Here is a 27,953-nt window from a genome sequence, read left to right as displayed (position 1 = left end):
ACATATCTGCATCCAAATTCCTTCATTGTGTTGCACAACACATCACAGCGGTGTAAGAATTTACACCCAGAGGCGATATTTTTTCTTGTTCTAACAGCTGCACAACACGCCCAGGACACTTATGAGCGGCCTACAAAATGACTGTGATGAACTGAACTTGCATGCTGTAGGTCAAAAGGGGAACAATACAGCTGTTAACTCCTTTTAACTTTGACATTCAAACTATTTCATAGTATAAAGGTAACTTATATATATCTCATCAAAATGCGCGTATTGTAGGGAAGCATGAGAGGACAGTGACACGGCGCACAGAAAATTCAGATGTGTGTGCGTGTGTGTGAGAGAGGTGGTCTCTTTTGGCGCTTGATACTTTCGATTCGTCTCCCATTTGTGTGATTTAACTTCTGGGTTATCATATACACTACCGTTTATGCGCTCTCTACATTAGAAGGCCCAAATCTGCATACGTTTACTAATCTGTCTCGCTTCCATGTCGAGTCTGTGGTGACGTCAGGGACTTCGCGTTTTAAAAAAACGAAGAAAAAAGCTAGAAACTTTTCAAAGTTAGAAACATTCAGTCTGACCTGGGCGCGTTAATCCACTCTCGTCGACGGCCACTCAAACACGGAAAACAGAGCTGATTTAACGATCCTTAAATTAACTCCCGACAACAAATAAAGTTTTCCACCAGGGGAAAGGCCAGAAGACGACTTTTTCTCAGTTCCTCTCCCTATCCCTCGGCAGCGGCTTGCGAAAAACTCCACCCTGGCTCAGCGCGTCGACGCACAGAGGGGCGGTGTAGAGTTCGGGTACTGTTCTGCTGCAGGCGAATAACACTGAGGGTGTTTTCATACTTTTCTATTTTGTTTCCAAACTCTGTCTTGTTTTCAACACTAAACCAACTCAATTTGACTCTTAATGGCACGGACTGTGCTGGAGGAGACCGCGGAGACGTTCAGATCTGCGTTGTTAGGGTTTCCGGGTAGACAGACATGTTTCCTTCAAACGTTGGCCAGCTGCATTTGAAGTTGCCCAGGATGGTTCGGTGGGTGTGTCAAAAGTGTCAACATCGTCGTATTATAAAGCTGGTGTGCGCACGCAACGCTGGGGCCACATAACGGTAAAAGTGTCAGCTCCTCGAAACTTCAACCTATCTTACTTTTTCTTTGGCCTGAACACTGCTCGCATCCGGCTGTCATCACTGACAGTGACGGGACTGAAACCCAGTGTTTCTCTTCTGTAGCCCTCTTTTTAATGTTCTCTTTGATTAGTAATTTTTTAAAAAGTTTTTAAAAAGCTACTATCTGCAATAAAAACAATAATAACAAATTAACATTCAAAAGAAGAAGAAAGGTGGAGAGGTACATATATTTTTAAAATTCTGTTGAAGTCTTGGGTGGCTTTCTGACTTGTCATTCCTTGTCTTACAAAGCTCTTGAACCTGCGACTTACTTTCTCACCATCTGCAAGGATATAAATATAAATTTTCAGATAAAAAAACAAAGATTATTTTTCATTAAATAAATCTTAATCACATATTAAACACAGTTCGTTTGTCTCTTTATTATTATTATGTTATTATAGTATTATAATATTATATTATGTTATATTATTCAGTCAGTGTCAATAGTCACTCAGTATTAATTTGCTGTTTTTAGGGCAAGGTATATTTTCTGTGATTATTGCAAGACCTGTCTAATGTTCAAGCTTAATACAAATGTTCTGCAAATTAATATTAATTAAAAAAGATGAGAACTGTAAAAACAGATTCTGTATACATACTAAATGCTTCAGTATGCAACTCTGCAAGTTGCAAGTACTAGTGGTGAATTAAGTTTAGTGAAATGTTATTTAAAATCAGTGAAGGAAAATGGATAGATGGCTATTTCTTCTGTCAAATAAGCAACTTACTAAAACAAATTAGTCATCTATTTTGCCACCTAAACAGACATTTTGTGTTCTTTTATGGCAAATTATTTTGGATAGATGTACAGAAATAACAGAAAATTACCATTGTGTAAAAACATAGACATTTTCCATCATTTTAAAGCAGTTTTACTGCTTTAAGTAACCCGAGATCTTGTATATTTCTGCATATGTTTTATTTTATTTTATTCGCCTGCACATCACAGGGCTAACAGAGACTGAGAACCATTCACACCCATCACTGCAAGCCTTTGGACTGTGGGAGGAAGCTGGAGCACCCAGAGAGAACTGACGCAAACACAGGGATGGGCCTAAGGTGAGGCAACAGTGCTAACCACAGCACCACTATGCTGCCCACAACAATCCAATTCTGATAACTAACCTAATTATGAGAAATTTAATGGTGTGTGTTCATTACATTTCCAAAGCATTTCAAAAACAAAAAATCATACCACCAGTAAAATATGGTGGAGGTAGTGTGATGGTGCCATGTTGAAACTGTATTTTCTGTTTCCTTGTGTTATCTTTGTCTAATATTTAAATGTGTTTGATTTGAAACATTTAAGTGTAACAAACAATTGAAAAAGAGGAAATCAGAAAGGCAACCCCCTTTTTTATATCACTTTATGTTCAATTTCTCAAGCACTTTGATATATAAATAGTCAAATGATGACAAATATGAGGATGATGGTAGATTTATCAACTCAATTTATGCCAATCTAATGTATGTATGTGTAAGGCAGTGACTGGAATACATATGTAGTCACCCTCATTCTACAGGAATAATAAAGGATTCTTCCATGTTTTGTATAAGTATGACAAGCAGCTACAGGAAATTTCTGATGGAAGTTCCTGCTTCTACGGGGTTGTCAAACTACAAGTTACTGAAATGAAATTGTTTGGCTGCTTTCTGCTTGCACTGTTTGCAACAGAAACCTAAAAGTACACATGTAAATTTGTGTAAATTTAACAACTAAATTTAATTAGAAGATCAGACTGCACTTTCAAGAATGATAGGATAAATTACTCAAATTCAAGAAGGTTTACAAAGGATTTCTAGCAGTTGTTTGTACGGTACCTATATTTTTCCCCCCTGAAACACTGATTAGATTGGATGAATGTAAATTTCAGATTTCTTAAAAAGGGCCACATCACAAGAAGAAAACCTTGCAGGCACTGGCTATAATGTTTCCATGACATTTTTAAATAATCTTCTTTCCCCTTTTTGTTTCCTGTAATAAAGTGAACTGTTTCTGTACACATAGAGGCAATAAATAACTTGCTTGCTATTTACTTCTGTAAGTGAACAGAACAGGTTTAGAAAATAACAATGAATGACAATGCAACCAATGACCTTACCCAGTTTAATGAATTAGACTGCAAATATGAAGTTTCAGCTAAAGTTCCCTCTGTCCAAGAACATGTCTTTTCTTGTCTGACCAGTTTCTCAAATTCACACAAAGTTCTTTTAAAAATGGGAAATTAGAAGCCATAGACAGTTTGATATATTTGATTTATTTATCAGTGAAATGTTTAACACTATTAAACATTTTCTTACAATAACCCCTCAATAAATTGATTGGTGTCTCAACAAAATAAAACCAGGTATGTGTTACAAAGTATACAGTATGCTACAGTGCATATTTTCTTTTTTTTTTTCTTTTTACAGATTTACATTGGGTTTTAGATATTTGGCTCCCGGAATCAGAAGTTTAAAGATAACGCACCATTTGCCTACTGGAAAAAGCTCCTCTTTATATAGCATCATTTTGCCTCTTGTGTTGAACTGTTCTGGTTTATGATGACCAAGTGACATTGTAAAGTCAGCACCTCCATCATATGCTGTGACAGCAGTACAATTTTAAATCATAAAAACAGGTGACACATACTCTTCGTTCTGTTTCATTAGAGGAAAACCTGAAGTCACATCATCACTGGTTGGCAGCTGTCAGAATCAATCATGCTATGTCTATGTCTGTTTATGGTTCTCCCAAATATAGCTGTTCATGAAATATAAAAGTTGAAATAAAGGATAACTAAAATAAAATATTGTGGTAACAGACTCTGCTCAGGTTTACTGTCCTGCAGTAACACATGAAGACAAGGGGACTCCAGCTGTTTGTAGTCCTCCACTAATGGAGATTTAATCATAATTTTGCACGGCACAGCACTTTCTGTTGCTATTCATCTGATCTCTATTGTCTCGCATAGTTTCCAAACTGCTGGAACTTAATAATTCTCCAAGTAAGTGCAGAGTACTTTCAGTTGCTGACGGCTCTTTCAGAGCCAGCCGTGGCTGCAGGCATACGAGGCATCTTCTTTACTGGACTTGGGATGTGCTGAAAGAAGAAAAAATAATCAACATCATGAAACAATTCATTACTGTCCATATATTGCATTTTGACAAGTTAGAGCCCTCTGATTATATGGGAGAAGCAATGCTGCATGTGCAGGGGGATTCTTTCGTAGATGGGGAAAAGGGCTTCAGTATCTTGTCTAGGTACACCAAGACATGCAGAGAGAGAATGCTGACAAGCTTTCTCTTCTGAATCACAGGTTCCTCCACATTTATGTTTTACATAAACCGTCATCCATCCAAGTGCCCAGGAACACTTTTCAGGAAGCCAAATGGTTCCTTCAGACCACTGCTTGTTTGCATTTCCACTGAGAAAAAGAACCATCTGACCAGTTTAAATCTGAGATGACAAGTGTGGTAGTGTGATAGAATGCCACCAGTGGAATTTCTTTCCCATTCCACAGTACTCTCTTAGTTGTATTAAAACAAAGTGGAAGTGATTAGGAATGACAGCCACCAAGCGGTACGCCGTGTAAAAATCTGAGGATGCTGAGGTGCAGAGTTTGCAACATTCTGCAGAATCAACACCTCCAAACTTCCTGTGGAAATTAGCTCAAGGACAATGTGCAAAGAGCTTCGTGGAACGCATATCCCTGGATGAAAACTTATCCAACCCTTTCACCACCAAGTGCAATGCAAAGCAGATCATTTGTTAGAGCAGCTGAGACATGTTCTCTCCAGTTACAAATCACGACTCTCTGTTTGGCAATTCAATGGACAAGTCTGGGTTTGGCTGTTGCCAAAAGAACTTTTAATGTATTGGGGATTATGGTGTGGGGTTGTTTTTCAGGAAGGGCTCAGCTCCTTAGTTCTAATGAGAGGAACTCTTAATGATTCAGCATCCAAGACATTTTGGACAATTTGATGCTCCCAACTTTTAGAGACCAGTTTGGGGAGCCCCTCTTCCTGTTCCGACATGACTGCACACCAGTGTACAAAGCCATGTCCATAAAGACATGGATGAGGGAATTTGGTGTCAAAGAACTTGACTGAGTCCTGATCTCAAACCTATAGAACACCTTTGGGATGAATTAAAGAGGTGACCATGAGCCAGGCCTTCTCACCCAACAGCAATGTCTGACCTCAAGAATGCAATTCTGGAAAGGGAAGTGTCTAATGGAGGCTCCTGCCACAAATAGTGGACTGACATTACATTAAACTAGATGGATTAAGGAAGGGATGTCATTTAAATTCATATGCATGTGAAGGCAGACAAACAAATGCCTTTGGCAATATAGCGTATAGGAATGTGCATGACTAGACAACTACAGGAGTAATCGTCACTACTGTCACTAGTCGGTACCAGATGTACTAGTTGTTTAATGTAATTGTTTTCAATTGATGCCAAATATCAGTAAATTGTTGTCTTCTAAATGCTATCTACCACCAGGTGGAGCTGCTGCTCTGAGATTGTTGTTGACAAACCCCATAAATCTCTTAATCTCACCTGATCTTTTTGTTGACAAGCTTATTGTGTGCTTTGTAAAGCATTCACACTACTGAGTTCCTGTTTCTCTTTATTCTTTACTATTCTTCTTCTTCTAGTTGTTAGTTCTTTTTCTAAATGTAAAAGAATGAGATTGCTGATACCAGCTGTGGAAACGAGCTGTCTCTGCAAGGTGGATGGGCTTTCCCTTAGAACAGGCTGAGGAGTTCAGTCATTCAGGAAAGGTTTAGAGCACAGCAGCTACAAAAGAAGACAGTTGAGGTGGTCGCCTCCTGAATAAAGTGTTGCAACACCAGCTGGGCTTGTCATACTGAGGAGGAAGGCTCAGCCTCAGAACACATTGGAGAGATGACATCTACCGACTGGCCTGGGAATGCTACAGTGTTCCCCCAGATAAGCTGGAAGAGGTGGTTCTCTGTTTAGCCTGCAGCCCCCACAACCCGAATATAACTAAATTATATAAAATAGCTGGGTGATTTCATCCATTCATCCATCCACGCTCTTCCACTTATCCATATCAGAGTCGTAGGGAGGTTGGAGCCTATTCCAGCTACCATAGGGCAAGAGGTTGGGTACACCCTGGATGGATCGCCAGGGATGACAGACATTCGTACTCGCATTCACACCTATGGCCAATTTAGATTCACCAATTAAAGGTTTTATACTCTTACTAAGCATGTGGACTCTTACATGCCCACCATGTCATTTGTTTCTATAAGGGACTGCTCATATAGTCATTTACAGATTAAAAAAAAAATACTGTTACAGAATTAATTTTGTCTATATGAAAGATAGAAAACTGCCCAAATATTTATTCCTCCTGTACCTCTGTGGCACTGCTTGAGCGAACCCGTTCTGATTCTGCTGGCAGGTCATCATCCAGAGGTCTGCGGGCATATTCCCTGCGGTGTTTGTCATCCACTCGCGTCAAGTACCATGTACCTGGGAACAGATCCTCAACAGAGCCTTGTGGGACATAGTTGGCTGTATGGAAGAAAAAAAAAAGTGATCAGTGTAAACAAGCCATTATTCCAAATACCAGTCTAGTTGTGTGTGTGAATAACTCAGTGAGCGTTTTAGCCAAACCAGCCTATTTTACTGAGGCAAGACTCTGACAAGTTAAAGACTTTCCATTGAAGTACTCTTCAGATGTGTGAATTTGAAAGCAAAGTCAGGGTACACTGTCTTACATTTACCTGGGGTGTGAATCTTCTATTTTTGTTTTTGACTTAAATCAGTCAATCAAGATTTGTTAATCATGTTTCTTTGTGCAGAATAATATATAAATAACCAAGTAACATTTTATATTAGGGCACAGCAAAAGCCGTTGTGAAGCTCTTTAATTATATTAGAACAAGAATCACATACTTGTCATTACTGTAAACATCACAATTAACATTTTCTATTTGTGCTTACATGAACGCTATTTTGTGCGTTTGTGACAGCTCTTAGTGTCCTTGCTGTCAGAAATATGGAAAAATAATAACCAAGCAACAAAAGCGAGGTCATACCCAAGTGGTGTGTGTCTTCTCGCAGCTTCATATTCTCAGAGAAAAGAGCTGGCGAAACTTTCTTCCTCGAGTCCAGTCTTGTCTTCAGGTCGCTTAGGCTCAATACAAGTTTGTCCAGACTAGATCCTGACACAGACAACCAACCAGAAATGAACTACAGTTTCTTTCTACTGTTTTTAATGGCAAAAGTTTGCAATTTTACTTATGTCACACAAGTCAATTGTAAAATATATGACTTACCAGGGATATGGTCCTGTGTCACTCTGAGAGAATACAGTGTAGCAGCAAATCCTGAACCATAGGAGAAAACTCCAATCCTTTGTCCTGCCATTTGTGATGGTGTGTGTCTACAACAGAGGCAACAAATATATATATTTTTTTTTTTAATATACATACTGGATGAGTAAAACTAGTCCCAAATAAATAGTAATCTTAGCAGGACAAGCATTTCAAATCAAGGACAAGGATCCAAAGAGACTCTTGATGTTAGTGTTGTGGAATCAGTATGGATTCAGGACTTCTATGTGATCTGTTCAGCCTTTATTATTCAGGCAGTTGAGAAGTGAACTATAACATGGATTTTTAAAAAAAGAAAAAGAAAAGAAAAGAAAGGAAAATTGTGCGCGCTCACTCACGCACACACACACACACACACACACACACACACACACACACACACACACACACACAAAGCCTAACACAAAATTTGGAGCACATCCCACAGAATTTTAATTATGCCTCAAGTCTGAGTGGATTTTGTCTTTTTTGCCTTGACTAGATAGTGCAGTGAAGAGCAGACAGGAAGGTGGGGAAAGACATGCAGCAAAGAGCTCAGACTGGAGTTGAACCCAGGACATTACTTTAAGACTTGCAGCATATGTTCATCTGCTCCAGCAGACAGCTAAACTATTGCACCCATGTGTTGCTGCCTTTAATTTATTTATTATAGGTTAATCCAGGCTTTGACTTCAACCTTCTTAAGCACGTGATTCAAACTAATGTTTGACCTCAGTGGACAAATAAATGCAAAAGGAAGAAAAGACAATGAGACATACTGTGCAATAAGTGATGCCAGGCAGCCATAGACAGAGGGGGTGTACATGTTTCCATTCTGGTTGGAGATTAGCAGGGATGCCTTGGTCTTCCTCTCAAACATATCTGTACTGGCCTTCATGAATGCCTTCTCCACATCCCGGTCAAAGTAGGTATCCTCTGGCTGTACATCTCTGCAACACACAATGAGTAAGAAAACTACTACAAGTGCTTTTCCCCCCTTTGTGTTTGTATAAAAGTACAAATGATGAAAATGTCTAAATATGTCCAAAACTAGCAATTACACTTGAGCTCACGACTTTAAAACAAACTATCTGGCCAGGTGCTTTACTTTGAGAGTACCTGAAGGCTTCGAGGCCTGTGAAGGGTCCGGTCTCAGTGTTTGGGCTGGGGTGGTTCAGAAAGTCATTCAGCATCAGTCTTGCCAATGACTTCTGTACCAGCTTGCAATAAGGAGAGTGGAAGACTAAAAAGCCAAAGTCCTCCAGGCTGAAGCTCTTATCTGAACCCTCTGTTAGAAAATATAATGATTAAAGACCATGTGAAAAAATTAATTTACTGAATGACACAATGGTTATCTTGTGTGTAGCTCAAGCAGTACTACCACACTAGGCTACATACGGCACAGGTGTAAATGACAGTTTGAAATGATAGATAAGAGTTTCACTCAAACCAACACTTCTCTTGAACATGTTTTTTCTACATACAACTCAAATCTTGTTGCACTTCTTCCTAGCTCAGCATAAATTCCTGCTAGTTTTTAGGGCTTGATTTAGATTCTTTGTGACTTCGGTTCAAAATCAAAACACATTGTTCAATAAAAAGAAAGGGGCAGCTAAGAGCTTTTGGCTCATACTCCAATTTACAGACCCCATACCACAGAGCAGTTTATACCAAACCGCTGACCTTGAGAGAAAACCAAAGAAGTAATTTTTCTGGCCAAGGTGTGTGTGTGTACTGGTTTTTCCTATTTGGGGGGGTCCAAAATACGAAATTTACTATTCTTTGGGACCAACAGGCCTGATGGGGACCAAAATCCATGTCCCCATGAGTTTGAAGACTCAAAATGTGGTTTTAGTGTCATGGTTACAATTGCGTTATGGTTAAGGTTTAGGGTAAGGATTAGGCATTCATTTTTGATGGTTAGGGTTAGGGTTAGGGTAAGCGGCTAGGGAAAGCATAATGTCAATGAGATGTCCTCACGAGGATAGCAAACCAGACATGTGTGTGTCTTTCTATATACTACCAACCTCGTTGCCACTGTGCATGGATTTTGTTGCGGTACACAGAGTAGCAGCGGTCCAAGGCACTCAGGTAGCACTGTATCGACAGCTTGCCATCTACAACAGGATACTCTGACACCATGTCTGGCTTATAGAAGTCATATGCATGCTGCATGTGGGTTCCCCGTAGGCCTGTATATTAAAAACAACAACTTCAGTCATTCCCTCATTTTACCACAAATGTCAAAAGACATATGTTCAGACACATTTTGTGTGATGCTCATTTAAAACGTTGCACGACTGAGGTCATTTCTGGATACATTTTATCTACTAACAGATTTAACACAGTCCTACTGGTGTATCCATTACAAGTGCTTATATCATAACTCATCTGAGCAGAAATAAACTTTTTTCCAAAAATGTATAATTTCTTTCTCAAAAGCTCTGTCTCAGAGACTGAGCATAAGAAACAAAGCTATCAATTAACTGACCTCGCTCAAAGGCCAGAGGAGCATTAGGCCCAATCAGGATGGCCACAGCACCAGCCCCCCCTGTAGGCCGGGCGCTTCCTGTGGCATAGACAGCAATGTCCCCTGCTACCACCAAAGCATAACGTCCTGCAGAGAAGAAACACAAGGAGCAGGAAATCACTAAGGCATTCTTTTTAGAAAAACAGAAGCTGCTTCAGGTACACTCAACACAGACTACACCAAAAAGACACACACATAAGATAAGATAAGATAACCTTTATTAGTCCCACACGTGGGAAATTTGTTTTGTCACAGCAGGAAGTGGACATTGCAAAAGTTATGAAGCAAAAATTAGAATACAATAAGAATAAATACAGTACACAACTGTACAGAATAGAATAAAATACTATATACAGTAGAATAAAATAGAATAAAATATACAATAAGATAAAAATAGAATACAAATGCTATATACAACTGAGTAAAAATACCTACATACCCCACATACTGCATATACAAGTCTATCTACTTAAGTTTTCATGCATAATATAATGTTTTAACTTTATTTAAACTTTATTTATACAGGTAATCCCGCTGAGACTTAGTGTCTCATTTACAAGAGAGATATGTTTGAGTCAGCATGTCACTAAACACTGGTGAAGAGATTTTAAAAAAAAGCCACTGTGGCTTTTCAAAAAGCTTACATGTGTTATATTTTGGGCGCTATGACTGCACACAGAGTCGATTCTAGACCTTTGTTCTCAAGTTGAGAACCCAGAGCGTTCATTCAGCACTTTTGTCTAACAGTCACATGATCGCACGACGGACACATCTGAGGAAACTGTTCAATTCACCAAGCTTCTGATTGGTAGACGCCCTGCTCACTCACCTAAGCCACAGCTCACTAACACACAATGATTTGTGAAATATGAAGAACTTGTAACACTAATAAGTGAACATTCATGAAATTACATTGCTGCATGACTTGCTGGGTAATGCTGAGTAATTATGCTTAACTGAAAGACTTTTTTTAAGTGGACTGGGATGATAACTATAGCAGTGCAATGCACTTTGGAGACTACTTAAGTTATTAAACAAAAAATGGAAACCACTCTGGAGCTCCAGCATCTCAAATGTTTACATTTTGTGGATTTCTTTGGTTTATCTAATTGTAAAATTTTACCTTTTTGGGGTTTAGAGAGGTCAGCTTTGACTGGAAAACATGAGATATTTCTGGTAATTTTTGATATAAACAAAAGCAGCTTAACATTAACAAAAGCTTACTCACCATCCCATGAGCTGGATTCCACCCAGTTGACAGCGTTGAAGAGTGCAGCTGTACCACCATAGCAAGCATTTGTGGTGTCAATTCCCTCCACATCTGTATTGCCAGAGTTCTCAAATAGCTGCATGAGGGCTGTCTTGACAGACTTGGACTTGTCAATGATGGTTTCAGTACCAACTTCCAGTCGACCAATGCTGTTGTAGGATAGAGCATTCTTCTCCATCAACCTCTGGACCACAGTCAGGCAGAGAGAATTTATATCCTCACGGTCTGAACAAAAGCCCATGCGAGCTTGGCCCAAGCCCACGGTGTATTTACCAGCGGGCACACCATCAAACTCCTCCAACTCAGTCTGGTCCACATATTGGGATGGGAAGTACAGTTCTAAGGCAATGATACCCACATCTTTAGGCCATGGTCCCAGGTAACTAACTGGGGCTGAGCCAGGCATCCTGAACAAATTAGGGGACAAGAAGGGGTTTTATATTAAACATTATATTAATAACACACAGATAACACATAAAAACAGATATGCTCTTAGTTTCCAAGCACACCAGTTTTAAAAATGTCAATAAACAGGGTGGATGGATACATACAGGAGTTAATTTATACTGATAATTTGTTAAACAAAATAAGGATTTGATCATATATGTTAAGTAGCTATATGCAGCAGTTCCAGTATCTACATCTGTGAGTATGCAGTTTTGGATTCACTCTCTGATGGTGAAATCTGAATCACTCTAACACAAGTTAAATCAGTAGGTTAGTAAATGGCACAATTTTAATGTTTTTATAGAAAATATGGAAAAATCCATATGTTAAGTATCACCATTCAGCCTTAAAATACTGGCATATGACCAGCCCCATTGACAGGTAAGTACTTGGTTATATCTCATTCAAATCAGTTTTATTTATATAGCACCAAATTACAGCAACATTTACCTCAACAGGCTTCAGACTAAAATACCCTACACTAACAGATGCTGATGATGAAAAGGGATAAAATTGGTTGTATAAGGGTTGAAAATGTACAGCCAAAATAAACTAATATAACAATATTACTTATGCACAGGCATCAGCACCGAAACCTTTACAGCTGCATAATTATGGGGGTACATTTTATTTAATTACAACAACGTCGCAGAGCACGAGTCATTACAGGCTAATAATCATAAACAATAAAATCCAACTCTCAAACTGTATGCTAGTTTGAGACTTATTAGAAAGTATTTAGAAAGCACAAAAAGTAATACTAGAAAAGAACAGTGTACTGATATTAGTCTATTTACTGATGATCTCTTTACCAATAATCTGACAGATAACGTTAGCCGACTTGCTGCGATTACGGGTGGCATTGCTAGCAACCACGTTAGCTAAGAGAACAGCAAATGTGATATACTTGCTACAGCTGTACTGATTCTATGACCTTCTTTCTTTCCTTGACTTTTACATAAATATCATCAAATATTGACATATACTGTCACTCCACATGCATATTAAGCCGGTAAGATTAGCTAGTCAAAAGGTCGGCCCAGCAGATTTTCAGAACCAAATCTTAAATCTTAGCTTAAAGTGGAGGACACGTTTCTGGAGCTGCCCATAACTATATATTTGCTTTCATACCATTCAGAATACGTACCTAAACGGCTACATAGAACTAGACGGGGACCAGATAAGTACAGTGGGCAACAAAATTGGGTGAAAGGGCAACGGCAACTGGATTTCCTGGAACTTAAGCAGTGCATGCCTGGGAGCCAAAGTATAGTCTACCACACTGAGTTAACGGGACACTTGCGTATGAAAATATGTTGTTTTCAATAAAAAAAAATGAAATTAAAAAAATTTAAAAAGTAACTAGTTTGATGACATTCTTATGCAGGGCACATACTTTGATAGATCACAGTACGGACTACAAGCGTTTCTTCGGACAGTTTGCTAGTCGGAAGAATACAGCTGACGGACCAACTGAGGTGTATATATTTATATATGCACTCACTGTCATAAACCTGTACTAAAGGGTCTGACTCGCCATGTCTGCTTCAGTGTTAACATTCTTACATTAACTAAAACATCTATTTATATGTGTGTGTGTGTGTGTGTGCTCACACAAGAACGATTCTTTATTCTCATGTGAAAATCAGATTAACAGCAACGCACAATAAATTTCTCTTGTGTTTTCTTCATAACTGAACATGTGTAGCTGCAGGATATTCGTAGCGATTCTCACCTGTATGTAGTCAACTTCAGCGATGAAGGTTATTCTCTTCGGCGTTTCTTATATCCAGCTCAGCAACCTCTAGTAGTCAAGTAGAGGTGTATTTATATCAGACAGTGACGAGGCAGCGTAACTTCAGTACTACAGCACCTGGCTTCCTGTCCAATCACAGCTCACAGGCACGATGCGGCGCTACGAACCCCCTGAAAGCTTCCAACCAATCGGAGAATACCAATCACAACCACGCATCACGGCCGTATTTGCTGTCCAATAGTATGACATGCATGATGTCTGGTGAGAAAGAAAGAGCCAATCAGGTTGCACAAATAATTCCTGGCGCGGTAGTGTGTAGCACTTGTAGTACAGAGCACCATGGTTATGAAAAATTGTAGCGGTCATAATTTCTGGTGAGTATCAATAGTTGCCAGGTGTTTTATACTGCAAAAACAATGTGAATTACAATAACATTATATACACATTACTTGTGCTAAAACTATATTAATCACTAATCAATAGGCTTCTAGACTACCTTTATATATTTTAACCTCCTAAGACGCGAACTCTTCCACGGCATACATTTTTAATTACTCTTTGATATTTGGGCTGATTGGGACCTTATGAATGTAAAAACAAAGAATTACCAGATTTATTTATTTTTTAACCAAATTTTTGTTTATAAGAAAAATGAGAGCCACATATGAGGATATTCGTTTAAAATTTTGATAGTATAATGTCCTCGTAATTAGATATAAGGCCCCTGTAGAGCAAAATTGAGTATTTTGGTCTAAATAACCCAAAATATGATGTCCACATATGTGGATGCCAGGTCCTAGGAGGTTAATGATGACAGGAAAATAATCAAAAGATGAAAGATAAAAGTAACCCCCTAATTGCAGAATTGACTAGAGTTAGTGGTCTGTACAAGTCATATGCGTTTTACATGCATATATACATGGAGATGTGTATAATTATATGATGAAATAATCTTCCAAGCAACATTTTAACACTGCAGCTAAGCCATAACGTGCTTAATAGCTATATGTTAAATCTGCTTGCCAACTACAGGTTTCCAAATGATAACCAGAGTGACTGTTATTTACTTTATTTTACCATTTTTCTGTGAAAAAACGAATAAACAAGCAAAATTAATTCGGTAAAAACACCACCACTTTAAGACGAGAATGAACACCATTACACTTCAATTGTGAATCTGGGTTGTATTATTATTCCAAAGCATAAAGATTTAGAAAAAAAAAACAAAACTTCAAAATTATAGGTTATAAGGTAAATAACAGGTCAATACTACTGAGTCAGCAACCCCACTAAGAGTTGCTTAGTAGAGAGGAACAATTAAATGTAGTCTCTATCAAGAGCTACACAATGAATAAAAATGCATCAGCAAAAATCATGGGACAGATTAGGTATAAAATAGATTGATAAGAAGAGCACAAAATGTGGCAGGAGAAACCTGTGTGTGTGTGTGTGTGTGTGTGTGTGTGTGTGTGTGTGTGTGTGTGTGTGTGTGTGTGTGTGTGTACACATATATATTCCTTTAACAAAAGAGAACGTACTGATTTTGCTGATGGGTTAAAGACCTGATGATACCAAGCATGAGGCACTACAGCAAGTTGGCAACAAGAAATAATCACTGTTTATTTGCTATAAATGGGACACAGTGTAAACATTTGACCCTGTCAAAACTCTGTAATTCAAACTAACTGAACATCACAATTTCACAATAAAATGTATGATGAAAACAGTAACGTACATACATATTACAAACATAGTACAAGCATTTTTCTTTCATTTTCTTGTCAGACATTTAAAAACCCTGTTTAGTAAGTTTTTTAAAGCATCAGATATTTTATTCTGAACAAACAGTTCATTAACACAACACTGTACCCTTTTGAATACATTCTAAAACTGAACTTGTGTATTAACAAGGGAAAAAAAATTACAATTAGTCAGCCCTTCTTCCATGCTCCTGCTACGTAGCCTTAGCTAGTAGAACAGTGTACCACTGAAGGTAAAACAGAAATAATGCGTGTAATAAGTAAAAGATTTAATTTATGCAGATATAACAACAGGTATGAGGAGATATAAAAACAAAACTTAATGAGTGTGGAGTATGGAGAGAGGTTTTTGGCTGCTACCTCTCATTTAACTTGACTCCCAGAATTAATTCTCCCATAACAACAGCAGCTGGCTTCCAGCTTGTGGCTCCAATTCCTACATTAGAAAAAAAAAATGGCAGAAAAGTTCAAAACAAATCAAATGCATAATCAAATTATTATATATTTATGAAAAATGTGTCTAATAATAACAATAATTTAAAAAAGGATCAGCTTTCAGTCCCAGTTTGTAACAATATGTATAGCAGAACATTTTAATCTTTTGTGTGAGGTTATTAAAATGTATTTTGATTGTTGCCTGGTTGAGGAATATACCTTACACCAGTGATTTTTAACCATCGGTGAGCCATGCCTTGAGGGGCGCAAAACACCTTTTTTGTTTTACACCTGTGGGCCGTGGGACATCATTAGTTATTAATTGAAGACACCAGGGACTACTGTTATCCATGAAAATCTCAGTTACAATACAGCTTCTCCCGGCTTGGTGAGAGTTGTTTAATCAGCCTCAATAAGCAAGCAGAAGAAGACACCCTGCCTGCTGTCAGCAAAATATATGGAGTAGTTCTTAAAATGCAAAAATGAAGATAAAAGTGACACCCCCCCCCCCCGCAAAAATTTTGTGCAAGTACAACCCTGACTTCCTGAATATGGGTTTGTGAACGGAAAAGAAAAGAAGCAGACCCAAGAGCCCAATGTGTGGAGTGTGGACTAATGCTATCCAACGAAGCACTAAAGCCTTTGAAATTAAAACGGCATCTCGAAACCAAACATCCCACACTCGCAAGAAAACCAGCGGAATATTTCAAGGGAAAAGAAAAATGGACAGCAGATGCAGGAACTGTCTGTTGTGTCACTGACTGGTAACTCTAAATGTGCTTTAAAATCTAGCTACCTTGTATCCAGACTTGTGTCACAGAGTAAAAAGTCTTTCACTATAGTGGAAGAGTTGATTTTGCCTGCCCCTGTACATATGTTTCATGAAATGATCGGAGAGGCTGCTGCAAAAAAGGTACTGACCATCCTACTCTCAAACAACACTGCAAGCCACCATATCATGGACATGGCCTTAGACATACAGCATCAGCTTCTAGAAAGAATAAAAAGTAGTTCACTGATGTCACGAATGGTGCATTATTGCTGGTTTCAGTTTGTTATCGCTGGGACAGCAGAAGACATGCTGTTTTGTGGAGAGCTACCAACACGAGCCACGGCTCAGGAATGTTTCCGCTGCATTGACAACTACTTCACTGAGAACGATCTGAACTGGCAGAACTGTGTTGGGGTGTGCACTAATGATGAAGCTTCAAAGACTGGCAGGCATCATTAGGCAGATCTTTGATTGTGCACCAGAAGCGAAATGGACCCACTGTTTTCTCTACTGTGAAATCCTTGTAGCAAAAAAGATGTCACTTGAGTTCCACGAGGTGATGGATGTAAACTATCAAATTCATTAAAAATAACTACAGATGTTTTACCAAGCTTTGTGAGGACATGGAAGCAGGTCAGGTCCAGCTGCTCTACCAGAGTGAGGTAAGCTGGCTTTCAAGAGGACTGGTCCTCAAGCATTTATTTGAACTGAGGAACGAGGTCTTCTCTTTTCTCACAGAGAAAGAAAATCTGCTCTTGCACATTATTAAGCCAAGCTTGCCTACCTCTGTGACATTTTTTCACTGCTGAACCAGCTGAACATCTCACTTCAAGGGAGAAACAGCAACATGTTTTTTGTTGCAGACAAAGTTGAAGCTTTCAAGGGGAAAATTGCTTTATTGACTAAGAGGGCCCAGGAAAAGAGGATGGACATGTTTTCACTTTTATCTCTCATCTTGGAAAACTCCCCTCAAGTGAAGATCAGTGATTCTGTCTGTAACACCTTTCACAACTGACAGAGAAATTTGATGAATATTTCCTATTTTCTGCAGATCCCACTCAAAGTGATGTCGCTTTGCCCTCACATCTCTAATCCTATCTTCTGGAAGTTTCCACCGATAGCACTTTAAAGTTGCAGTGGGGCAAACTGGACCTGGGCTCCTTTTGGATTGCTGTCTCAAAGGATGTCTGGCACTGAGAGCTGTGAAATTCCTCCCATTCACAACTACATATCTGTGTGAATCCGGATTTTCCACTGTGACCACAACCAAGACCAAAGCCTGAAACAAACTCAGAGAGCGAGTCTTTCTCTCTGCCTTGTTGACAACAGTCTACAAAACTGTCAATAATAATATGCATAACAGTATTTCAAAAACTGCTCATCTACTGGGATTTCTCTAGGGTTTGCAGAGAATGGTCTGAAAAAGACAAAAAAAAATTTTTTTCCAGTATATCCAGTATCCATTTTTTCTGGGGAAGAAAGTTTTATAATAGGGTCAGGATTTGGGATAAATATGAAAGCACAGATTTATCATGGGCTTGGCTTGGCGCTTTGCCTTTTTTATTCCAACAACACTGTGGCCCGGTGCTGAAGGTCAAATTCATACGTTTGGTATTGGAAGTACTAACCTACTAACCTCAACCCCATCAAGAACTAGAATGAATATAATCCACCCACTGTTATCATCTTCAATGCCCTGTACCAACACAGAGCAGAGCAGCTACCTGAATGCTACTCCAACAGAGGTCGATTATCTTGTTAATAATTTTACCTCCTCACTACGTATGACTCTGGATACTGTAGCTCTGGTGAAAACATAAGGCCTCAAATAAGAAGTACCTGATTCTGTGGTATAATTCTCAAACACGTAGCCTAAAGCAGATGACTCGTAATCTGGAGAGGAAATGGCGTGTCACAAATTTAGAAGATCATCATTTAGCCTGGAGAAATAGTTTGTTGCTTTATAAAAAAAGCCCTCTGCAAAGCCAGAACATCTTACTATTCATCACTGATTGAAGAAAATTAGAACAACCCCAGATTTCTCTTCAGCACTGTAGCCAGGCTGACAAAGTCAGAGCTCTATTGAGCCAACCATCCCTTTAACGTTAACTAGTAATGACTTCATGAACTTCTTCACAAATAAAATTTTTATCATTAGAGAAAAAATTACCAATAATCATCTCACAGATGTAATATTATCTACAGCTACTTTTAGAAAACTGGCATGATTCTATCATGGAAATAACTGCATGGGATCAGGAACACTACCACAAATCACCATCTATAAATGCATTTCACCATGCCATCCACAAATCAAGTTCAAGTTCTCTGATACAAAGAAGAAGCCGGAGGCTATATGTAAATATGATACAAAAACGCCACCACCGTCTCTTTTAACCAACGTAAAATATTTGGTGCATCATAAAACTGTATATAGAAAGGACCACAACTGCTGAAAAGCTAAGATCCTCTATTAGACAAGAAGGGGACTAGAGTTCTCTCCCAAAAGATCTGCAAGTTTTAATGGGTGTTAAAAGAGGGGATAGCACACAGTAGGAAACATGGCTATGTCCCAAGTTTTCTGAGAAGTGTTGCTACCATCACCTTTTTCATCTTTAAAAGGGGATATTTGCTCAGTTTAAGCATTCGGTATGCTTTCTGTGTTTTTTGTGGATACAAAAATTGTTTAATGAGATCAGATTTTATTCACATTTTACACAACATTAAAACTTTTTGGAGTTTGTGTTTAGTTCTAATTTAGTGTTTGCAAATGATCCGTTTATTAACTGTTCACTGCATTCTCTGCTGGAGCAGTATGCCACTACCATTCGTGCTGGCAGTCACATTAACTGCTTGTACCAATATGTGAAAGAGCTTCTGTGCTGTGATGCACCCTGTATATGTACCTGCCCATCCCTGCTAATCTGAACCTTCTTGTTGTCATTCCATGGGTTGAGGATATGCTGGGTGCACTGGAAGGGAATATTTTCTTTGTGTATCCATTCTACACTGAAAGCCCCTCCTAGTTCCATGAGGCCCCAGTCATGACAGCTCTCCTCCTGACTGACGACAGACGTCATGCGAGCATAGCCCTGTGAAAAAGAAAACAAAAACACAAGTTTGGTCTTTCAAAACCGATTTTCTTTTTACTGTTGCAATTTCACAGTCAGCATCATGACTCTGGCACACATGATCATGCATACAGAGTGTCACCTGGAAGTGTCCAGAGCCCTGAACAGAGAAGATAAGGATGATGGCGCTATTCTCCAAAAAGGCCTTGGTGAGTTTGGTCTCATTACTTGGTGTAGTAGACCAGATGCCTTTTTGCTGAGAAATTTCCAAGTTCCTGATGTTGCTGCTTTTCATAATAAAGTATCGGACTAATGTCTGATGGCAGGCCAGCTGAGTGCACACAGGCTTCACAACCTGCTGCAAAAGTGGAGAGAGAAACATTAGCAAGCATTACCATCCAACCTCAATAACCCATCATTTAGTTAGTATGACTGTAACGTGCGCCAAGCTCACCTGTTTGTGTTTAAAAAAAACCCCAAAAGGAAGCAGACACTTAGAGACTCATTAGTTCATTTTGTTTGTGCTCTGTGTGTGTTTCCAAATCATATCAGATGCACTGTACTGAAAAATTATTTTAAAGTTGTTAACATACTGAACTGAGTTGAAATATTTGTTACTGGCAACACAAAAGAACCGGACTAAGATTGTCTAAGATATTAAATAAGATGAAAAACGAAAACATAGGAGTCTCAAATACATCTCAAATAAAAAAAATAAATACATACATACATACATACATAAATAAATAAATGATCCAAAAAGTAGCTATATTAATACTGAAACAAACAAGAAGGTAAAATATTCCCTCCAAACAAAACATACAGATTCTAAATGAGCAAATCAGTCCATGCATGATTACATTGATCAGCCCATGGAAAAGTCTATTAATGCTTATTGGACTGACAATTGTTGGTTGGAAAATTTTTACATATCACCCAACCTTAAAGGTTTCTGTCAGTTTATTACAGAGTATCTTGTAGTAATATTTAATAGAGATGGCACGATACCACTTTTTTATGTCCGATACCGATACCGATATCATAAATTTGGATATCTGCCGATACCGATATGAATCCGATATAGTGTTTTTTAATCAACAAAACTGTTTTTTAAATATCTTGCTGCATTTTGTATAAGTTCATACTCAAGTTTAAAACAACAACTACACTAAAGCTATTCTGTTATACCTGTATACAAAAAAAATATTTCATAGTTCAGCAATACTGATCAATCTAATAAACTTAAACCTACACCATCCTCCCTATTCTGGTATTTTAAAGAGTACTTAGCATAAATATTAAGCAACCTAACTAATAGGGTTCCAACTCCCAGCAACAACAAAAATAAAAAAATAAAAAATAGGCAACCACCCCTCACGCTCCACCTCATGATGCTTAATCGACGTAATCAACCTTAATTTGATGCAGTGTGAAAAAAAATGCACAGAAATCAATTATTTTTCAAGAAATATTAAATAGATTCAACATCTTTCTTCAACAAAATTGCAGACTGCACAGATGGTACCTTCCCAAAGGAAAAAGTACTATAGCTTACTAGGGTATATATATTAGACTTAATAGTTACTATATACAGTAATTGACTTCTATTCATTTTACATCAAATTAAAACTTTGGGTGTCAGATAATTATTTATTAAAAGCTAGACATTTTAAATGAGAATAAGAAAGAAAAGTATGTCTTTGTGCCCCCTTTTCCCTGTTAATGCCCTATCGGCCCCCCTGGCTAAACTTTGCTAGATCCGCCCCTGCACAGTTACCAGCGTCAGCTACGTAGAAAAAGATCCTGGAGTAGAAAGTAATATTAAATACATTCTAACAATAGCTGATCAAGCTTAAACGTGCTGCTGTTGTTCAGCCGCTGGTTTACTCTTTCTGGTGCAAAGTGGGCCAAAAACAAACTAGAGAGACGGACTCGCGACAGAAAAGCCGATCAGCTGATCGTTAAGCAGTTTCATGATTGAAGTAGCAGCAGGAGAGGCAGTCGCTCCATATATCGCTTGTTAAGCTTAACGCAGGAATGCTTTACATTCAGAGATGGACTTACACACTTGCTTTACTTCTCTCGGGATAACTTTGTCGGAGATGAAATGCTGGGTTGCTAGCGAAGCTCCAAATGCTATCCAGACCACCGACAGGTCCCGCATGCCACAGCCGCTCTATCACGTGATGCATACTGCTCTGACGTGCTAACGTTCTGAGGTGAGTTACGGCGTGTTGCAAGTTTTGTGAGGTGCTTTCGTGATATTTAATGGATCGGATTACATTTTTTATTTTTCTCCGATATCCGATCCAGTAATTTAGGTCAGTATCGGACCGATACCGATACGTAATATCGGATCGGTCCATCTCTAATATTTAAATCTTGGAAAACTGAAGAATAGAATAGAACATGACTGACAAGAGAAATGACTGCAAAGAAATAACAAAACAAAAAAACCCAAAACTCGTCAGTTTGTGAATTCAAGATAAAAAAAAAAAGTACACTAATGGAGATCTTAAATACATTTTATGAACAGAGAATTACAAAAGTAGACTTTTAAAGTCTAGGACAGGGGTGTCAAATGTACGTCCCACATCCGGCCTGCGATACAATTATATCAAGCCCACAAGATAATTTCATATTCAGTCATTAATGGCCCGTCAGTACGTCGGAGCCGAAAAAGACAGCAAGTGTAGTGGTACAGGCCAGGTATACAGAAAGTTGGGTAGCCGGATTTTAATTAAGCATGTTGGAAAAAAAAGTGAAGGAAGGAGCAAAAATGTGAATAAGCAGCATCTGGAAAGCTGAGTGTAGAATTGTGGAGGATGAAAAGATTCAAACTTGTACCTTAAAACTTGTGTGTTTTGTCTAGTAGTAGCAGATGCATATAAGGCATATAAGGCACAGAAATGTGTGCATGTAGCACAGAGCCATGGCTCGGTGTCGTGAGTGTCTAAATGAGTCTCACAGGCTTAAATGTGGTTCAAGCTATTTATACCTCTTAACTTGTTTGATCTGCTGCTCACCACAAACAAGCACAAGCAGAAATGTTGGACTTTTAGCTGTATTTTCATAAGTTTACCAGGTTTTCCTACAGATAAAAACCTCCCTTGTGGCCATTCATACTACACAAAGTAATAAAGCAATAAACAATTAAACTGTTGAACCCCAACACCTCCGGTACAGGGGCAGAACATCTGGTTTAGCAAGATGTACCGCCAGATGCTCAAAGAGTCATTTCAACAACCACCAAACAGCTAAAACAGCAAACAATTAACAAGAAGGTACATAGAGTCCACAAATAGATATGGACATACTGTCAGGAGCTGAAAGCAGAAATCTCGCAGATTCTGCAGGTTTCGTCACTCTGACAGCACTGTACACAAAACTTCTTTTTGCTGCTGGTTCAATAAAGTTTGGTCAGCCACTTTTTCTTTAGCCCAAAAATTACTTCTAACAAAAAAGCCAAATTTTTGCTACTTAATACCGAAGAAATTTCAGCTTTCACAAATTATGCCAAATTGCTAAATGCTTAGCTATGTCTCTAATAAATACTCTGTGACTTTGTGAAAAACAGAAGAGTAGCTGTTTTTCACTTTGTCTTGGTCCGCGGCTCGGTGTCTGAGGAGCGATTGGGATGCCCAGGTGGCCACGCCAGTCCATCAGTCACCATTCAGTGGTAACTACGGTTGATGTGGAATTTCTGGTTTCTATGAACTGTGTTAATCCTGTCACTGTTTGCTCAGGTTATTGTCCGCCGCGTTCAAGCCTTCACCTGCCTGTCCTCCTGGAGTTCAGAAAAACCGCCTATCATCCTCTCCGTCTTCCTGGAATCCTCTCCCGCGGACACTCACCCCTCCCTCCGGTTCCCACGGTCCGACCCCGATTGTAAGATAAATAGTTCTACCCCTGTTGTATGCCGTTATCTCCCTGCTCTCCAGTAACTCTCTCTCCCCTTACTGTTGCAGCCTCCCACGGTCCTGATTGCAGCATCCCCAAATCATTTATCTCCCGGTCTCTTCTGTTCTAACATTAAAACAGCGTGTTCCCTTTGGTTATTCCGGGTCACCTTTAGTTAAGAAATAAAGTTAATTTGCGTGCATTCCCGCGTATTGTGTTTGCTTCTGGGTCCAGCTTGCGTGTTAGAACTACGGTTCTTGACACACTTATTACAAAACTTTTTCTGTAATTTTACACATTTATTTCTTACAATTTAAGTCCAAAGAGTTGTGCTGACCTATTTCTTTCACTTCATCATGAACAGTTAAATAGTAGTAGGGAAGTTTCACTGGTCTAGCCAGCTTAAGATCAATGTAAAATGAGTTTGACACCCCTGGTCTAGGATATGCATTGGGTATCCATCAGTAGAGTTTGAAATGTGTTAGGAAAACATGATGTGTAGAAATAAACACTGCTTGGCAGACTGTTCATACCTTTCTTGAGAAGAAATGATCAACGGTATCTGACTGACAGTCCAACGTCGCAGAGCAGGAAGAAATACTGGAAGACGGATGATCAGAGAACTGATATCTGGACAGGGAGGGCTCATCTTGGCCGTGGGGTTGAATTTGATGTAGGTCTGAAGCTGTTGTTAGACAAAACCTAAAAGAAAATGATTAAATGGTGGAACAGTATGACCAACTATGTTACTCACTGTGACTAACATATAAAAGGTGTATCGAAAAGAATAATGTGGCTACACTGCAGGCGAAAGCGCATCAAATCTGACTTTTTTGACCCTATGCGACCCATATCCGATCATGGTATGACAGTGTGAACAGCACAAATCCGATATTTTCAAATCCGACCTGGGTCACTTTCGTATGTGGTACTAAATCCAACACATATCTAATGTTTTAGAAAATGACTGCTGTTTGAATGGTCATGTCGCATTAAATCTGTCTTTTACTTCACTGACACAAGACGGACGGCAATTATCAGCGCTGGAGAAGCGCTCGAAGACATCGTGAAAGCTTCCTGGCCATCCCGTGTAGATGTTAGTGAAACTGTTGGGAAGACAACGTTGGAGAAACGTGAACATTTTATTTGTACTGTATAATCTGCAGATTCTGACAGAAATTTCCAACTATCCTTTGAAGCACTGCTCCTCTCTAAAACAGCAATAAGGATCATTATTAGGCCATATGTAAATAACAAAATAACTTTATAACTTAAAGCAAAATTGGGAAACATAAAGTCCGAAACAAGTCTTTATATTAAGGGCCATCAGTCAAACAATACTGTTTGGACTGGGTCTAAACAGAGCGCGTTTTGTGTGACATCTTCTTTTGCGCATGCGGGCCGCTTTGAGGGTTCACACTAGAGCGCGTTTGCTGTCACATTTTATGTTGGGTCTGCACTTCCACAGGCCAGGCTAGTTTAGAAACTTCTCGTTACATACAACAGTGGTAGAGCTATCTTGTTAACGACAAAAACAAGACAAACATCTTTTACTTGCTAGCAAGGGAAGGCTTGGTTGGAACCAGGCTCTTGGAGCTCAACGCTCCTCACCTGTCTCCAACCCAACTTGTTCATCAAGCCGGCCTCCTCGCAGGGTCATAAAAGCAGGAAGCTTACCACACAAGAAACAGATCTTTCAGATAGGATGTGCCTAATAAAGCCTCCCCCAGCACCTGAGTAGCTGGGGAGGTGGTCAGAGACAAAGGAATGTCTTTGATCCTACAGTTTGAACTAAGACTTACAAATTTAAGAAACACAATGACAACATTTAAAAATTTGACTCCAACATTTATTTGTAGTGTGAACAAGCAGACAAAAAAAAAAAAAAAAAAAAAAATCGGATTTGATCAAAAAATTGGAATTGAGCATTAAGACCTGCAGTGAACGTAGCCTATGATTTCAAATTTTTTACAGTCTGCATCATTTCACTGGTAACAATTGAAACATGTACAATTAGAAAGAGGGGATTGGTGAGTTTCACATGGTTGCTGGGGAGTATTTTAACAACGCAGTGGTTGCATGGATCGCAGACATGCTCGCAAAAGTATGGAAGGAGTATAAACTATTGTACAGACATATCCCATATGGAAAAGAAATAGTAAAAACTTATATGTGATTACTCATGAAAGTGGCCACTTTCGCATTACTTTCATATATTGTTTTAGTAAGCATCCAAAACATACAAGTTTCATTATATAATTTTTCAAGGGATCTTATATCTGTTTTCACTCTTATATGCTTTTCATACAAATTTCACACAAGACAGATACAAACTTTATAAGATTTATATATATATATATATCTTTTCCATATGGGTATGTCATGCACCCAGAAGGGGACTCACTGAGTACTTGGGAACACTATAAGCTTTGTATATAAAAAGCGGCTGCTGAGACACTATGCACCTCAGCATCCGCTGATCCACTCTGTAATCTAATGGTTGAATGTGGAACATTTAGGTGCTTGATTTTATACACCTGTGGCCATGGAAGTAACCGGAACATCTGAAATCAATGATATGAGCGAGTGAATACTTTTGGCTACATAGTATACATGTTAATATTAACTAAAATCTCAAATCCACAACCACACAGCTGTAACAGCAATTTTATATTATTCATCCACTGTCTATACTCACAGTAGAATTACAGTGATTTGATTCTTGTTTTGTTTTTATTATTATTTGATTCAGCTTTTCCTTTGCTCCTGCTAAATCGCTTTTAAAATATCCTGCTTTCAAAAAGTCTAAATTGTGGAAATCTTTACCATTTGATTTATTCCTTTTTAACTAGAAAGTAAAAAACATTTCCCCTTGAATTCTTGAATAAAATATTTAGTTTCTTAATATATCAGCTGTTATCGAGATGGCAAAATAATAACATATCTACTGTCGATATCTACTCTTTTGTCCTTTTGATTGATTTCGGATTGACAGGACATAATAACAACAATAGCATTAATTACACTGCGGTGTAAAAGCTATTGAACTCTAACCTTTCATTGGTGGTGGAGGTGGTGGGAAGTCGGGGAGTATTTTTGGGGTTTTTCACAGAGGTCCTTGTTCCTTCTTCTAATGGCATGGGCCTAGGCCGCTGACCAATGCCAGTGGGCTGCTGCAGGCCTGCTGCCTGCTCCTCTGCTCCAAGCACCTGAGGAAAGTTAGTTAAAAATGGCAGTCACTGAGAAAATATAGTGTATCCAAATAAGTGAAACGTAAATGGAAAGCAGAAGAATAAGACATACAGAAACCAGAGTCTGAATGACAGCCTCATCCTGTTGTGACCAGGGCTTTGAAGGACAACGGATCCTCTTGATAAATAGGCTTTGCCACTTCTGCCTCAGTTCAGACAGCAATCCTGCAGCCTGACCACAAGATACAACTTTATTCAGAAATGTATGTAATAGTTTATACCAAAATATTGATGTGACAAAATTCAAACAACACCAGAGAATATAGAAAACATAATTACAAAGTAAATAAAATGTATAAAGCTCTTTTATAGACAAGCAGTCAGTGCTTGGGAACAAAACAGGATAAAATAAGAATATAAAGTGCCACAACAGAAATACAAAATTAATTTAAGACAGAATAAAGTTAGCTGGTAATTTAAAAACAGTTTCATCAATAAAAAATCTGGTTAAACAAAACAGTTTTAGCTGCTTGTTAAAATAACCCACAGAGTCATTTATAAGTAGGTAGAGTGGAAGGCTGTTCTAAAGCCTTTGTGCCACCAACTGAAATGCTCCGTCTGCTAAACTACATTCTGAGCCTTTGATCAAAGACTGCAAGCAGCAGTATGTTTAGTAAGAAGCTGGGATAAATAGTCTGGCAACTGTCTTTGTATGCATGTAAACAAATACAGCCACGAAGACCACATGTCACAGCTTAGAACTGTTCATTAAATGAAAGAAACAGGAATGAGATTTTACATGTAAAGGCCCAGAGAGGAATAAAACACTACACCGCCATTTCAAACACTGGACTTGGCAGCTGAACAAAAAGAAGCAGAGTTGGCAATTTTACGCCAGATAGGTTTCCTAATGCAATATCCAAAGGGATTTGTGTCTCGGAGGGAATAATTTATTAGTTTGCCAACTTAATGTGTAAACCACGGCCTTGCCTCAGAGAACTGTTAATCATAGATGGCAACCATAGACCAATGCTAGTTGGAGTCTCAAATAGGATGGAAGGAGGTAATATCTCTAATAAGGCATGATGAGGGTCTTCTCTAGACTATTACTTTAATTTAGTCATTAAGTGTAATTGGCCAAAAAGAACTAAATGACTCAGGACACTGAGAACCATCTTCACAAAGGGTTTAACTTGAGTAGATTTTGGAATTCAATTATTTACAAAGTGACTGAGAAATGCAAAGCAATTAAAATCCTCCTCCTTATTATGATTTATGAGATTAAACAAGAGGATTTTTAATCAC

At 38.6% G+C, this 27,953-nt stretch overlaps 3 protein-coding genes and 1 long non-coding RNA gene across 6 annotated transcripts in view; 1 reads left to right on the top strand and 3 right to left on the bottom strand.

Moving 5' to 3' along the window:
- tln1 (talin 1) overlaps positions 1-1,001 on the bottom strand; it is a 57,053-nt gene extending 56,052 nt beyond the window's left edge. For both annotated transcript variants that reach the window (XM_085280436.1, XM_085280437.1), the window contains exon 1: positions 585-1,001. The gene's annotated coding sequence lies outside the window, so the exon portion shown is untranslated. The remainder of the gene's footprint in view (positions 1-584) is intronic.
- Positions 798-3,673, top strand: LOC146571293 (uncharacterized). The gene is made up of 2 exons (XR_014893102.1): positions 798-1,120; positions 2,133-3,673. It is a non-coding gene; the product is annotated as an uncharacterized LOC146571293 (long non-coding RNA).
- Positions 3,421-13,648, bottom strand: hmgcs1 (3-hydroxy-3-methylglutaryl-CoA synthase 1 (soluble)). Of its 2 annotated transcripts, none has more exons than XM_085280438.1 (10): positions 13,499-13,648; positions 11,275-11,723; positions 10,008-10,133; positions 9,544-9,708; positions 8,636-8,804; positions 8,296-8,466; positions 7,481-7,587; positions 7,241-7,366; positions 6,556-6,713; positions 3,421-4,265 (listed from the first exon to the last, which is right to left on the bottom strand). In XM_085280438.1, the coding sequence occupies exons 2-10, from the start codon at positions 11,720-11,722 to the stop codon at positions 4,188-4,190; spliced, it is 1,548 nt and encodes a 515-aa protein (XP_085136564.1). In that variant the 5' UTR covers position 11,723; positions 13,499-13,648; the 3' UTR covers positions 3,421-4,187. The 2 variants fall into 2 exon arrangements, with proteins under 2 accessions (XP_085136564.1, XP_085136565.1); XM_085280439.1 differs by lacking the exon at positions 13,499-13,648 and adding an exon at positions 12,911-13,023.
- Positions 13,649-15,114: 1,466 nt separating this feature from the next.
- The window catches only part of ythdc2 (YTH domain containing 2), a 40,346-nt gene continuing 27,507 nt past the window's right edge, over positions 15,115-27,953 (bottom strand). Inside the window, 7 exon segments of the mRNA XM_085280435.1 lie at positions 15,115-15,666; positions 15,668-15,715; positions 19,393-19,578; positions 19,700-19,915; positions 23,991-24,159; positions 26,512-26,666; positions 26,761-26,880. Coding sequence (XP_085136561.1) covers positions 15,643-15,666; positions 15,668-15,715; positions 19,393-19,578; positions 19,700-19,915; positions 23,991-24,159; positions 26,512-26,666; positions 26,761-26,880 — 918 coding nt within the window. The 3' untranslated portion in view covers positions 15,115-15,642.

Source organism: Mchenga conophoros, linkage group LG7, assembly GCF_057382185.1.
Source record: "Mchenga conophoros isolate Kocher_MC1m ecotype Shallow Benthic linkage group LG7, M_conophoros_male_GT1.1, whole genome shotgun sequence".
Classification (NCBI taxonomy): domain Eukaryota; kingdom Metazoa; phylum Chordata; class Actinopteri; order Cichliformes; family Cichlidae; genus Mchenga; species Mchenga conophoros.
This window is presented reverse-complemented; position numbering and strand designations above follow the sequence as displayed.